The following is a 14,770-nucleotide window of genomic DNA, read 5'->3' as shown; positions in this document are numbered from 1 at the left end:
GTGCTTCCCAGATGGTGAATAACCACTTACTTAAGCCCTGAGCACTCCACCCTCTGCTAACCTCGACTTTTCTGATGGTCCAACAACAATACTGCAGCAACTGTTCTGACTGGTTGGTGTTTGTGACCTGCTGGTTGGTAAGTATTCTGAGTATAACTTGCATAGGTAGCCAGTCTAAGCCAGGGGAGAAATGATGGCATGGCCAAGATGCAGAGCACCCATCTCCGTGGAGCCAGGGAGAGGCACAGTGGGACCATGTTGGTCATAGCATCTGCTCTGACTCAGCTGATAGGGCAGACTGTGAGTATTTCCTGCTGAAATAAATTCAGCAGGACACCCATGACAGCCAGGTCCAGGGACTTCTCCGTGAAAGCCAGTGAAGACCCACAGGCCAGCAAGTAAGGACTAGCCACCATCCCATCATGCCTTAGGAACACAGCTTCCCCATGCTCTGACACCACCTTCCTACTAGAATTAGATGGTGAGGTGAGATAGTCTGAAACACTTAAGCGTCTACCCACAGGAGACTGAATCATTCCAAGAGAAGTAGATTTGAGCCCAAGGTAAGGATAACATGTACTGAAAAGTTTATTTCCTTTTTCCTGATAAAAAGGAGCTTTAGGAGACACATGAGACTCTTATTAGAAGAGTTAGTAAATGTACATTTTGGGGGGCATTGACCTAAAGTGAGTATAAATTTTCACCATGTGACATACATTTTATAAATATTTCCTTCCAAAATTGTTATATCATTAAAACAGACAGCATTTTTCTTTTTATACTAGAAGATCATCTTACACTCTTTGGAAAACATGCCCATCTGGAATGGCTTGACCTCTGAGGGGCCCAGAAGGCAGCAGCTGTCCTCAGCGTCATGTGAAGCATGGTCATGACATCAAGCACACACACACACACACCAAAGATAGAAAGTCCAACTGATTTTATCTACACTGTGTGGATAAGTCCCTTGTTGCAAGAAAGCCCAGTCTTGAGCCAAAGACAACCCAGATTTACTGGCCTTCCTCAGACCCAAAACTCCCTCAAAGAAAAGTTATCTGAGACTTCTCTATTTGGGGGTAAACACAGGCATTCATTTCTCTGTAACCTTAAAGCTGGGCATGGCCACATGATTAGTGATAGCCATGAAAAGTAAGCAGGAAGAACACAGGTCACTTCCAGGCTTACCCATTTATTTTCTGGTGCCCTACTCCCCCCTCTTCTCCTGCCACCATGAATCCTGAGCCCTCGTTTGTCAATAGCGGTCACATAGGATGGTCAGGCCATCCTGATAGGAAGCTGAGGTCTACTTCTGTCCATGGATCCACTCTCTTATCCCTGAATGTCTGTTTATCCTTCCATTAAATAGGTGAAACACATTCCCTCCACAGCATTAGTATCAAAATAATGTGAGTCTAACATAGTCTGTACAAGATCTTTTTTGTAAATGGTCTCAAACAGCTAAGGTGAGCCATCCTCGTCAGATGTAGCTGACCAGTGACAACATGCAGCAGGAGACGAACATACCTGTGTATTAAGGTACTGAGATGTTTTAGGTTATCACTGCAGTGTACCTAAGACTGCCATGCACAACAGTCAGAGAGAAGAACTGGGACATCATACTTGTTTGCTATTGCTATGTAGCAAATGGCCACAAACTCAGCGACTTAAAACAACGCCCCTCCATCAGCATTAATTGCTGTGGGTCAGGTGGCTGGCCTCAGCTTGGATGAAGTTTCTGCTCAGGGATTCACAGGCTGACATCAATGCTCATGGACCTGTTCCACGTGCATGCAGCTATTGGTAGAATTTAGCTTTGTCATTCTACAACTGAGGTCTCTATTTTCTTGCTGGCTGTCAGTGGAGGCCACTCTCAGCCACTAGAGGCTACCCACCATTTCTTTCCTGGAGGCACTCTCCACAACATGGTAGAAGACACCAGGTGCTGCTTCACATCCCTCTGACTGCTAGGCCTTCCTTTAAAGAGCCGACAGGTTGTATCAGACATACACAAATGGTATTCCTTTTTATTAACTTCAAGTCAACTTACAGGGGGTCTAAATTAGATCTGCAAAATTCCTTCACCTTTGTCCTATCCTATTTGGTCATGGGAATGACATACCATTATATTCATATATCCCATGCTTATTCAAGTGGAGGGGCTTAAACAAAGTCATGGATTAGTGGAGGTCCTGTTAGAATTCTGCCTATCATGGCCCTGGCTGGTTGGCTCAGTGATAGAGCATCAACCCGGCATGTGGAAGTCCCAGGTTCAATTCCTGGTCAGGGAAGACAAAAGAGGCAATCATTTGCTTCTCCCCCCTCCCCCTCCCTTCTCTCTCTCTCTCTCTCTCTCTCTCTCTCTTCCCCTCCCACAGCCATGGCTCAATTGATTCAGGTACATCAGTCCTGGGTTCTGAGTATGGCTCTGTTGAGTCTCTGCTTCAGATGTTAAAAATAGCTCTGTTGCAAGCGGCCCCAGAAGGGCAGAGCATCGGCCCCAGACAGGGGTTGCCAGGTGGACCCTGGTTAGAGTGCATGTGGGAGTCTGTCTATCTCCCTTCCTCTCACTTCAAAAATTAAAAATTAAAAATTAAATGAATTCTGCCTATCACAGACATTTAAGAAATATTTCTAGGAAATTTAGGATTCATACAGAACCTTGCATTAACATCTTCCTTGCTCCCAAATAAGATAACCTCGCCCTGAATATTCTGAAGCCTTGCTACTCAAAGTGTGGTTCATGGCCAGTAGCATGGACATCCCTCATGAGAACTCTTAGGATCCACTTCAGATCTAGGGAGTCAGAATCATCTGTATGTTAATAAGACACCCAGGAGATCTGAAAGCACTGCTCATTAGGATTGGCTTATTCTTACATAAAGTAGGCACATGGAGTGAGAGCCAGTGTTAAACCCTGTGCCCTGCTCTCATAGCAGTGTCTGAAATTTTGCTGTTAGAACCTCATGATCTGATGATGATGGTAGTGACCAGGATGATGGCAATTATGATATTGAAGATAGGGATGATAGCTAACACCTATTGAACATCCACAGTAAGCAGGCAAAGTTTGAAAATGTATTACTTCTTCTCATTTCCCCAGTGTTTTTTAAACTACATACTGTTATTTTTTGTTTTAGAGAGTAAGACATTGAAATTTACACAAATTAAATAACTCCTCTAAGGAAATGCAAATAGAAGTGGTGGGGCAGGGACTTGATCCTCATTTCTTCAAATTCAGGTTCTAGGATCAAATTGTCACAAGTTGTCAAAGCTAACAAACTGGGACTCACAGGCCAACCCAGCTTGGAAATACGCATCACTCAGCCAAAGAGATGGTGTGATTTTTTTATTGAATGTCTTTTCCGAGGGACATGCGCACTCCAGTTGGCCACAGGCCTCCTCGCTCACAGCCTCACAGGCTGACACGCTGTGTGGACCCTGTGTGCACTCAGGTTTGCAATCCCCAATCAAGGCCAGGTATTCTTAAATTTCTTCATGACATGTCTTGAAAAATTTGAATTGTATGAATATTTCCCAGAGATTTTAAAAATGAAAAAGAATCCTGCTCTCTAATCCATCCTTTTCTTCTGATGAATGACACTAGTATCTGAAAACATAAAGTTATGTTCCTAAGTCAAGGAGCAAGGTAATATCCAGGTTTTAAACCTGACTCTATGCTCTAAAATCAAGTGCTGCAATCTTGCCTCCTGATTTAGGAAATTGTGCTTAAAATGAAACAGAGTTTCTTAACTAAGCCAGAAATGCTTAGAAGGAGTGTAACACAGACTCTCAGACTTCCCTCCTGATTGTGCTACTGGTGAGTCAAATGCCCACGTAGTCAATGAGAATCATCGCATAAACGACAGGTTCAGAACACAGGTTTTGAAAGGACAGTAAGCCTGACCTGTAGTGGCGCAGTGGATAAAGCGTCGACCTGGAAACGCTGAAGTCGCCAGTTCAAAACCCTGGGCTTGCTTGGTCAAGGCACATATGGGAGTTGATGCTTCCTGCTCCTCCCGCTCCTCCCCCCTTCTCCCTCTCTCTCTCTCTCTCTCCTTCTCTCTTTCTTTTTTTAAAAATTTTAAAAAACATGAAAGGACAGTAAGGCTCTGATTAGTTTATAAAGGATGGGGCAGGGAGGAGGGTAAGATGTGGAACAGGAAGGTGGACTGAGTATTGATAATACATTGGAATTGGCTGGGAAGCTTTCAAAGCAACTGATGCCTGGGCTCCAACCCCCAAGTTCTTGATGTAATTGGTCTCAGATATAGGGAGTTTCAAAAGCTCCCCAGGTGATTCCAATACTCAGCCAGGGCTGAGAACCACTGCAGCAGGGACTCTGAGATGCTAAAGAACCAACAACTGGTTTTTTTTGTGGCCCCACTGGGTTTGCCCATGAGCTAGCTACAGAAATTTCCATACTCACTTCATCTTCTTGCTGCTCTCTTCCTTTAAACAATACTCTTTATAGGCAGAGAATAAAATTAGTATTAGACTGAGGTCAAGTTTCAGACACTAATAGACTCACTTGTTCCTGCTGTGCCTACTTCTCCATCTACTAAATAGAAGAATCCTATTTAACACCCCCTCAGTCCTAGCATACATGTCCAACCCAGTAGAATGTCTTAGTGAATTCTTTTTTGAAATGGCCTCCAAGACTCTTGTTCTGAAATAACTTGTAGGTTTACCACTGGACATGAAAATTCATCTTATCTCTAAGAAAGTGGTTCTCAAAGTGGGGTTCCCAGACCAGCATCATAGCATGAACTTAGAACTTATTAGGAATGCATAAGTACAACCCTTATGGAAGAAAGTATGGTGGTTCCTCAAAAAATTAAAAATAGAACTACCATATGACCCAGCAATCCCTCTACTGGGTATCTACCCCAAAAACTCAGAAACATTTATACGCAAAGACACATGTACCCCCATTTTCATCACAGTATTATTCACAGTGGCCAAAACATGAAAATAACCAAAGTGTCCTTCAATAGAGGCCTGGATAAAAAACAATGTGGTACATATATACAATGGAATACTACTCAGCCATAAGAAATGATGACATAGTGATATTTATGACAACATGGATGGATCTTGAGAATGTTATACTGAGTGAAATAAGTAAATCAGAAAAAGCTAAGAATTGTATGATTTCACACATAGGAATATAAAACTGAAGGATATAAAACTGAAGCTCACTGCCTGACCTGTGGTGGCACAGTGGATAAAGCGTCAACCTGGAAATGCTGAGGTTGCTGGTTCAAAACCCTGGGTTTGCCTGGTCAAGGCACATATGGGAGTTGATGCTTCCTGCTCCTCCCCCCTTCTCTCTCTCTCTTTCTCTCTTCCCTCTCTATAATGAATAAATAAAATCTTTAAAAAAAACAAAACAAAAAACTGAAGCTCATGGACATAGATAAAAGTGAAGTGGTTACCAAGGGGAAAAGGGTGTAGGGGAGGGGATATGGGGAAGGGTATAAAAAGGGACAAATATAAAGTGATAAAAAATGATTTGACTTTGGGTGATGGATATAAAATATAATCAACAATTCAAATTTTGTAGAAATGTTTACCTGAAACCTATGTACTCTTATTGATCAATGTCACTGTGTTCAAGTTAATTTTCTAACTAAAATTTAAAAATTTTTAAAGAAAGAAAGAAAGAACTGCAAGTCCTTGCCCTGCCCCACCACAACCACCACCACTGAGTCAGAAACTCTGACAGGGTCCAGAACTGTGTTTTAGTAAGTCTTTCAGGTGTTGCTGCTGCTTGTTTTTTGAGAACCACTGGCGAAGGCCCTGTTATGATCAAGTGTCCCCAAAGGTCCCATCAAGAAAGCAGGTCATCTTGGCCATAGAGAACATTTTATGAATTTGACTCCAAAGGCAAGGGAAGTGAAGGCAAAGATAAATGAATGGGACTACATCAGACTAAAAAGCTTCTGCACAGCAAGAGAAACTGACAACAAAACAAACAGATGGCCAACTAAGTAAGAGATATTTTCAAACAACAGCACAGATAAGTGCCTAATATCTAAGAACTCACAAAAGAACTCACAAAACTCAGCAACAAACAAGCAAACAATCCAATAAAAAAAATGGAAAGAGGACATGAACAGACACTTCTCAGAGGAAGAAATACAAATGGCCAACAGATATATGAAAAGATGCTCATCTTCATTAGCTATTAGAGAAATGCAAATCAAAACTACAATGAGATACCACCTCACACCTGTTAGACCAGCTATTATCAACAAGACAGGTATTAAGTGTTGGAGAGGCTGTGGAGAAAAAGGAACCCTCATCCACTGTTAGTGGGAATGTAAAGTAGTACAACCATTATGGAAGAAAGTATGGTGGTTCCTAACTACCATATGACCCAGCAATCTCTCTACTGGGTATATACCCACAAAACTCAATATCATTGGTACATAAAGACACATGCAACCCCATATTCATTGCAGCATTGTTTACAGTGGCCAAGACATGGAAAAAACCAAAAAGCCCTTCAATAGAAGATGAGGTTACATATATACTATGGAATACTACTCAGCCATAAGAAATGATGACATAGGATCATTTACGACAACGTGGATGGACCTTAATAAGTGAAATAAGTAAATCAGAAAAAACTAAGAACTGTATGATTCCATACATAGGTGGGACACAAAATTGAGACTCATGGACATAGATAAGAGTGCAGTGGTTACCAGGGGGAGGGGAAGGAAGGAGAGTGAGGGGGTGGTGGGAGGGGAGGGGCATAAAGAAAACCAAATGAAGGGTGACGAAGGATGATTTGACTTTGGGTGATGGGTATACAACATAATCAAATGTCAAAATGATCTGGAGATATTTTCTCTAAATCTATGTGTTCTAGTTGACCAATGTCACTCTGTTAAAATTAATTGTCTGAATAAAACTATAAAAAAAAAGAGAGCCAGCTATTTTCACTTAAAAATGGCCACTGTTATTTCACAACTAATTGTAGTGGAAGCTCAATAAATGTTTGACCTTTCACAAAAGAAAAGAGAGAGCAGGTCATAATCAGGTGTCCCGAACAGAGAACAGGTGATGACAACATAAAAAGACACCCCAAATGTAAACTCCTCGCACTACTTCAGTTGCTTTGCCCCAAAAGGCAACTCTATATACATAGGGCAGGAGTGTGGAAAGATATGTGAGTCTTCTGGATTGGTCAGTTTTTTGTTATCAAACAGCTAGACTTTGGAGGTTGGGGTGGGAGTAGGTTGTTGAGGGGAAGGTCTGCTGTCAGCACAAGAAAGAAGCCCCCAGGCCAACTGGGAACAAACAGTCAGAGACCTCCTTCTTGCCTTTTAAGATAATCAAAGAATCTAAAAAGTGAAAAATACAATTAAAATAAACAAGACCATGATGAAGTTTGAGGGAAAAGGTTCTCTTTTATAATACACTGTGCTGGTAGAGAGGAACCCACTGCTCTCTTGAGAAAGCAGAGCTCAGAGAGAGGCCAGGGAGAGGATAAGCTTGGTGGTGATGGGATGGACTGCAGAGAGGGAGGCCAGCAGCATGGCACCATAGACATGAGCTGCTGGGACGGGCTGGGACATTCAAGCCACTCAACTGCCTCTGCTTACAGATGAGAAAGCTCAGCAGTGGTGTGCAGAGCTGGAGCCAGGAGCTAGAGGGTTCCCAAGAGAGCTGGGGTTCTGAGATGACTAAAGGCCTCTAGACAGGGAGTGGGGTTTAAGAGGAAGAAGGTCTAACAGTGAGAGCAAATATGCAGGCATATTTGTGACTCAAATTCATGTATTCTCCTATACCTCTTCATCAAAAGCAGATAGAAACAGAGGGGAAACTGAGGCACTGAAAGGCTAAAAATAAATTGTGGACATTATTATAATTGAAAGTAATATATATATATATATATTTTAAAGAACTGTGCCCAGTTTTATTAGTATTTCATGAGAATGAAGCAAGGTAAGCTTAACACTTCCTGGTCATTGACTACTGGCCAGTGCTGACCACCAGATGGATGATGTCTACTCAAATGGCACTCTTTCTTCACCAGAGCAGAGAACTTTTTAAAGGCGATTACATTATGAGCATATACATGACATTATACAACTTAGTAAGAGGCAAATCTGGGGCTTGAAACCAGACCCTTCAGCCTCAGGGGTCCCATTTCCCCACCACACTACTAGCCAGTCCTCCATGACAGCCATTAGTACTGGTTCTCAGGAAGCTCTGGTAGCACAGGTGTAAGAGAAGGTATACATACCTTAAAAGAGAAAACTTGCTACCCTAGAAAATCCCAGCATAAGTCTCACAGGCACGGCCTCACAGCCTGTCCAAAGCAACTCGTTTCCTCTTACTGGGTCCCCACAGCACAGCACTCTCACCTGTGTCCTTAAGAGAAGGTTCTCAGAAACCCTCTGATCCAGCCCCTTTGTGACAGTGAAACTGCAGGCCTAAAATGCCAAGGTCACCTTCACATAAGTGTAGAGGTCACAAAGATGATGATGGTCACCCAGAGGAGGCACCTGAGGTCCAGAGACATCAGGAGAGATGCCTGAAGTCCCAGAAACAAAACCCCGGGGTCCAGACTCACAGAACTCTTTCTCTCCTTCTCCCTCCCCCTCTCTCTTTCTCAGAAACTTTCTTACCTGCAGGTCTGCATTTTTCACCTTGTTGTTTCTTGCCTGGGGAAAGCAGCCAGACCTGACTTTCACCTCCCAAGAAGCACAGCTTTCAGGGTAGGGATATATATCTTCATCCTCCAGGAATTTCCTAATCAGGCTATATCACTCTCTCTGACTGGGTGGCAGTGGACACACCTTTCGCCTCCTCACAGGAGTGCCCCAGGCTATCAGGCTGGTTGTAGGATCACTCAGATGGGGAAGTGGCCAAGGACATGATGCATACATTTATTTCCCTATTTTTTTTTAACTCGTAAAGACTTACGTTCTTCCTGCTGAGAGGTGGTTTTAAAGTGATGTGTTCTTTACCCAACATGAGGCCCTATGAGAGAGAAAAGGAGAACTTTTTGTCTTTAGCCAGTGGGATGGTCGATGTTTTCTCTTGAAACCCTTCTGGGACGGAAGGAAGATTAAGGTCATAAGTCCCTGGCTTCCAGTCTTACATGATTTTAATTGTGAAGTGAAGGGAGGTGATGAATTTCTAAATTTTTATTACAGTATGTGGAATTTGCTTAACTAAATAGTTTGAAAATGAAAATTCAGTCCTAAGTCATGTCTGTACAAAACGTATATCTCCTTCCTTAACAGGCCCAAAAGTGACATTAAGGCTCCTGTCCCCCCATCATAAGCCACCCCCACAGAGACACAGAGCACCACAGGAGCTTGCCCCATAAACATACAGGGCCAACTTCAGCCCTGCCACCTCACTTCACTGACTTAAAGCCCCACTGTTCAGCCTAGATAGGGCTTTAACCCTTTGAGTAGGACGAATGTTCATGTATGTCCTTGTGCCTCCTGACTATCCAGAGTACAATGGATTTACTTTTTAAAAGTGTAAGACAACATTAAGAAAAGGCAAATGTATGTTTTTCTCTTCCATAAATTGATTATCAAACAAACATGATTTTAAGTTAATAAAACTGTAACTGAAGCTAATTTCAATTTTTTGAGAAACTCACTCCTTAGGGTCAGCAAGCATGAAAATAACTCACTACTCAGAGGGTTAAAGACCTCCTGGTCCAGTGATCCACCTTGATATGAACAAGAAGCTAAGTGGGGAAGGGTAAGGATTTGGCCACTTCTAAGGAGGCATAGGGCTGGGACTCAAACCCTCTGGGTCTTGCCAATAGGTTGGGCTGTGTCACAGTTTGGGCAGAGGTATAATACAGATCCCTCTGATGATGGAAGAGAACACTTTTCAACATGTCCTTAAAAACCCACATCACTAACTTTAATGATACTTTCTGTCTGGTTTATTCAGATATTGAACTTCTTCTAGATGAAAAGCCTGATGCAGAAACTCTTTAAGAGAAAATTTAGGAATTTCATATCCAGAACAAAGAACTGAAAGTCAGAAGGACCCCTAAGCCTTAGTTTATCCTTTTGTTAACAAGAAAGGAAATTCTCAGAGGTCTCAACTCATATTGGGGTAAATAAAATCTGAGAAAAACACAATGTTAAAGCTAGATGGAAACTTAGAGGTGGTCAAAGCTATCATCCAGTTTCCAAAAGAGCAAACTGAGGTACAGGTCAAATAAGTTTGTAAATATGATGTATATGTTTGCTCACTTATAGTTTGCATTGGGGGCTGGGCAATGCCAGATATAGTGGTCTGTGAGGTTGCAGGTTGCCTTCCTGCTTGAGAGGGACCATTGTCTTGCTAATGTTTACTGGAAGGAAGATTCTGCCCCACCACCAAGAGGTGCAGGAGGATTTCTTTTTTCTCTTCTCCCTGATCCCTTACCCTCCATGGGAAAAGCAGGTTTTTCCTTGGCTTTTCTTGTAGCTTGCCTGTCTTGGTGAGAAACCAATAAACAGAATGGCCCACCATCCTCTGACTCTGCTGTTTCTTTACTGTCTGCCCGAATTCAATGAGAACCTGCATGTGAATGGCCACAATGGTGGCAGTGGCCCTGGGCCTTACACTCATCAAGGGACCATAGGTGAGGAAGCTGTACTAATTTAATGGTGTGTATAATGTCATGATGGAGGGTGCTTGTTCTTTTTCCAAGGACTGGGAGAATATTTGTATTTGTCCTATAATTTTGTCATGGTAAGATTAAAGAGTAAACTATAAATTTGATATCAAGCTAAGTAAATTTCAAAGGTATGAACTCATCCCAACAGGGAAACCTCACCAAATACCATCATCATCCCAGGATAAAGGGCACAAAAATAAATTGAGCCCTCTCTCCATTCTCTCTGTGATCAAAGACATCCCACCATTGGTCCCAGCTGACCTGCGTTGGTTGGGATCCTACACACTGAAGAGCACAAGGCAGCCCACAGCTTTATATAGCCAAAGAGAGGAAGTAAAATCATGCAATCTGCCTGTCAGCGTACTAAAGTGTAACAGCTGATCTTGTGATTCATAAAGAGGAATTTACTTATCCTCATGTCTTGCTATGAAAAACTCCATCACAAAGCCACAAGAATCACTGGAATCATTCTTTCAAGAACTCCTGTCTCAGACATAAAGGTCCACCAAAAGTCCCCAATCTGCAGTCATACTCAGGGACCAATGACTACCTTTTCTACACCCCTCTATTCGCATCCATGGCCCACAATGTCCTGGTCTCACTATCTTCAGTACGTGTGGCTCAATTTCTCCACCAACCAATGAGAAATAGACAAGGCACAGAATGTTCCAAAGTATCTCAAAATCCTCTGAGGTCTGAGATGAAAGTCACCCATGATGTTTATTGCAAGAGATGAAGCAATAAGCCTTCACTTTTTAAACACAAAAGGCCTTTCCAAAGTCTGTTCTGGTACAGAAATCAGAAGTATCCTCTGAAAACCCCTGTGGCAAGATCCTAACCCCTTTCCTTCCTGTGACAGAGAGGCCAGAGCATTGGGCAAAGTGAGAAGGGCAGGAGGGCAGCAGGGGAGCATGTGTAGGCACTATGTTATATATTACAATGAGGACTGTTTTTCCCTGGTCTTATGAGACTGCCTCTGTCATATTATCCCCATAAACTCACTCATTTAAATCAGATCAGAGTCCTTAAATTTGATTCAAGGAAATATGGTGTTGGGGGGACTCTTCCATGACATGACAATGCCTGAGCCACAAGCTGTCCCCAGGCCAAGACAGAGGTTGCTTACCGCAAATCTCCTTTCAAAGACTGTCTGATCATAACTGATGGTCATTCTGACATAAATCAGTACCCTTCTGCTATGTGCCAACTCCTGGTTGTTCTGACCTGGTCAAACATGCAAAGTAATTTTCCATACCTAGCAGCATTTACCTACTAGGACCCATGACTTTCCCCTTTCTGCCATGGATAATTCTTGGGCATCTTTCAAGCAATGTGGGGATCCATTTTGTCTTGCAGCCACCCAAGATGCACCTAATCTATATTGAGTTTCCCTTAATGAACTCCATTAAAATGATCAGACAGGAGTGGCCAGCCTCATTCCTCAGTCTTTCCCTGCCTTCCCTTTAGGAGGTAGATTTTCTCAGGACCTTTCCTTGGGTCTGCTTGTGGTAGCATATAATCCATATGGTCATAGAGTCAACTTGGCAATTAGACCCCATAAAACTGAACATTTTAAGGCCTGCTATGGTTAGCTTGGCAATAACAGGGAAAAGCCTGACTAGACAGTGGCACAGTGGATAAAGCGTTGGACTGGTATGTGGAGGACCTGGGTTCAAGACCCCAAATGTCGTCAGCTTGAGTGTGGGCTCATCTGGTTTGAGCAAGGCTCACCAGCTTGAGCCCAAGGTCGCTGGCTCAAGCAAGGAGTCACTCGGTCTGCTATAGCCTTCTCCCCCAGTCAAGGCACATATGAAAAATCAATCAATGGACAACTAAGGAACCGCAACAAAGAATTGATGTTTCTCATCTCTCTCCCTTCCCGTCTGTCTGTCCCTATCTATCCCTCTCTCTGACTCTCTCTGTCTCTGCCATAAATAAATAAATAAATAACAGGGAAAAAGTCTATGTCCTAGAGGCAGGAGAAAAGTTTGCCCTTTCTGTAAATAATTTACAATTGTACAAAGCTAAAATGAAAATATTGATGGCAATAGATTTTTCTATAAAAAGAGAAGGCTGTATCAGTTCCTTAGTACTGCTGTAACAACTTACTGCAAATGGTGGTCTGATCAAGTTAAGGTGTTAGCAATGCTGATTCCTTCTGGAGGCTCCAAGGAAAAATCATTCTCTTACCTTTTCTAGTTTCTAGACGTTGTCCTTGTGTCTCCAACGCACCACTTTTTCTCCCCCTGCTTCCATCACCTGCCGCAGACTAGCGCAGCTCCTAATAACAGTGCGGAATTAAGGAAACATACTCATCAAGAACAAATGGGACCGGGAGGACTCTTCAAATGCTGATGGCAATATTTGAGTGCCCCATAGCCCCAGTTTGCTTTATTATATAGCCATATGCAAATCAAGGAAGTCCTTGATACAAAGTTACACATTCAGGCTAAAACAGGAACTCTCCCAAGGCATAAACAGGAATCCCCCTACCATGCATAAGTGAAATCAACCAACATCTGAACAAACAAAGAGTAAGAGGAAGGACATGTAAATTGCTTCCAGCAACTTAAGGAAGCAAGTGAATTGGGTGAAAATACTCTGCATCATAGCCAATATGGAGGTGGAGGGGGGAGAACTTAGCCTTTTACTAAGCCTTGAATCTATAATGGCTTTTTGCCATTTATGGTCCACAACATATCCCCATTTTCTTTTTTATTTTTAATTTGTGTGCTGAGATTTGCACTCATCTGATTTCCTAGTTTCCCTGATTCTAATTTGGTGGCAGACTGAAAAAATACAGAACAAACACAAAATTAGTATAGCCAATACTAACAGAAACCCAAACAAGTATTCTAATACATTACAGTGATTAAAGCCCTTAAGCAAATTCTTAGCCAATATAACAAGAATCTATAAAAGAGTAATGTCCTTAACATATTCACCAAGTCCAAGTTGGCACCAACACCATTCCAAATCCCTGCAAATGCAACCCAACCCCAGTCAGTCCATTAGGAGCTGTCACAAGGAGCAGGAGTCCAGGAAAAGTCTGCATGGTACTGGAATTGTTGTCACATTTCTATACTTTGCAGCTAGTGTCCAAGTCCTAATGACTGCTGCTTCTAACTGGTAATGACTCAGGTAGATTGGAAAAGCCATCTGCAGCCTATGAGGAGCTTCTGTTCTCCTCAGCCTGGAGAGATGAGATCAGGGTGCTTTTCCCTGGAGCTCTGCAACCATGGCATGGTGAAGAGAACCTTGGGATACACTAAACTGGGTGGCAAAGGCAAATTCATAATAGAAGTTGGCAAAAAGGAGAAAGAGAGCTCTAAATTAGAAGTAGGTGCCAGCCTGAAATATGAATGGAGCATTGAGGCAGGAGGAATAAAGGAAACACTATATATTAAACAGAGCAGCAGAAAATAGGACTATTAACACCCACAACAGAGATCTTCGAGGGAAAAATAAAAAACCCAAATATTCAGGCAAGATATAGTTAAGTGGCCCTTGTGTAAATGAGACCAGTTTACCTGCTACTTGGAAGAAATACCCTAGGCTCATCCATAGTGACATAGATGGGGCTGGTGGCCCTGGGCCATTTAGCCTTCAGTGGCAAATCCCAGCAGGCTGGGCAAGGTTAGGTCACAGGTGGCTGGAGCAGGGCTGGAAGAGACTGAACCCTCCCTTAGAGGAGCAAGGGGGAAGCCTACCTTCCAGTGTCCCTTTTTCCTCACAGCAAAGGCATGTAAGCCTGGCAGACTTTGGCTCAATGACCTTCCTTTCCACTACTGAAGCAGGGCCCAGATGGAGTCCTATGAGGCCCTGTTGGGGCATTGGAGCCTTTGAGGGTGTATGCCAAGAGCTAGTATTTCACCTGATCTCTTTTGGGCTTTTACTGCCTCTTGGTCATTATAGAACTTAAATTAAAAGCCATGCTCAGAAGATCTTGTGAAGGGTCTGAGGATCCCCATTCACCTATATAAACCTTTTCTGTATATCTGGAGCTATTTGGAAAAAGACAAAACCATGTTATTAGCTGAATCAAATAAAAGAGGGTAGAAGTTTGCAGGAGAAAAAAATTTGGCATCTCCTGTTCATCAGCATTCAAAAGAATAT

General features: G+C 42.6%; 1 protein-coding gene across 2 annotated transcripts in view; it reads right to left on the bottom strand.

Moving 5' to 3' along the window:
- IL1R2 (interleukin 1 receptor type 2) overlaps positions 1-12,891 on the bottom strand; it is a 63,714-nt gene extending 50,823 nt beyond the window's left edge. The window contains exon 1 of one of the 2 annotated variants that reach the window (XM_066377484.1): positions 12,845-12,891. Coding sequence is in view for 1 of the 2 variants with exons in the window: in XM_066377483.1 (XP_066233580.1) it covers positions 8,643-8,656 (14 nt within the window). In the remaining variant the exon portion in view is untranslated. Of the gene's footprint in view, positions 1-8,642; positions 8,854-12,844 lie in introns of those variants that run through there. The other variant, XM_066377483.1, reaches the window with a different exon arrangement.
- Positions 12,892-14,770: the final 1,879 nt, after the last annotated feature.

Source organism: Saccopteryx leptura, chromosome 3 (genome assembly GCF_036850995.1).
Source record: "Saccopteryx leptura isolate mSacLep1 chromosome 3, mSacLep1_pri_phased_curated, whole genome shotgun sequence".
Lineage (NCBI taxonomy): Eukaryota > Metazoa > Chordata > Mammalia > Chiroptera > Emballonuridae > Saccopteryx > Saccopteryx leptura.
This window is presented reverse-complemented; position numbering and strand designations above follow the sequence as displayed.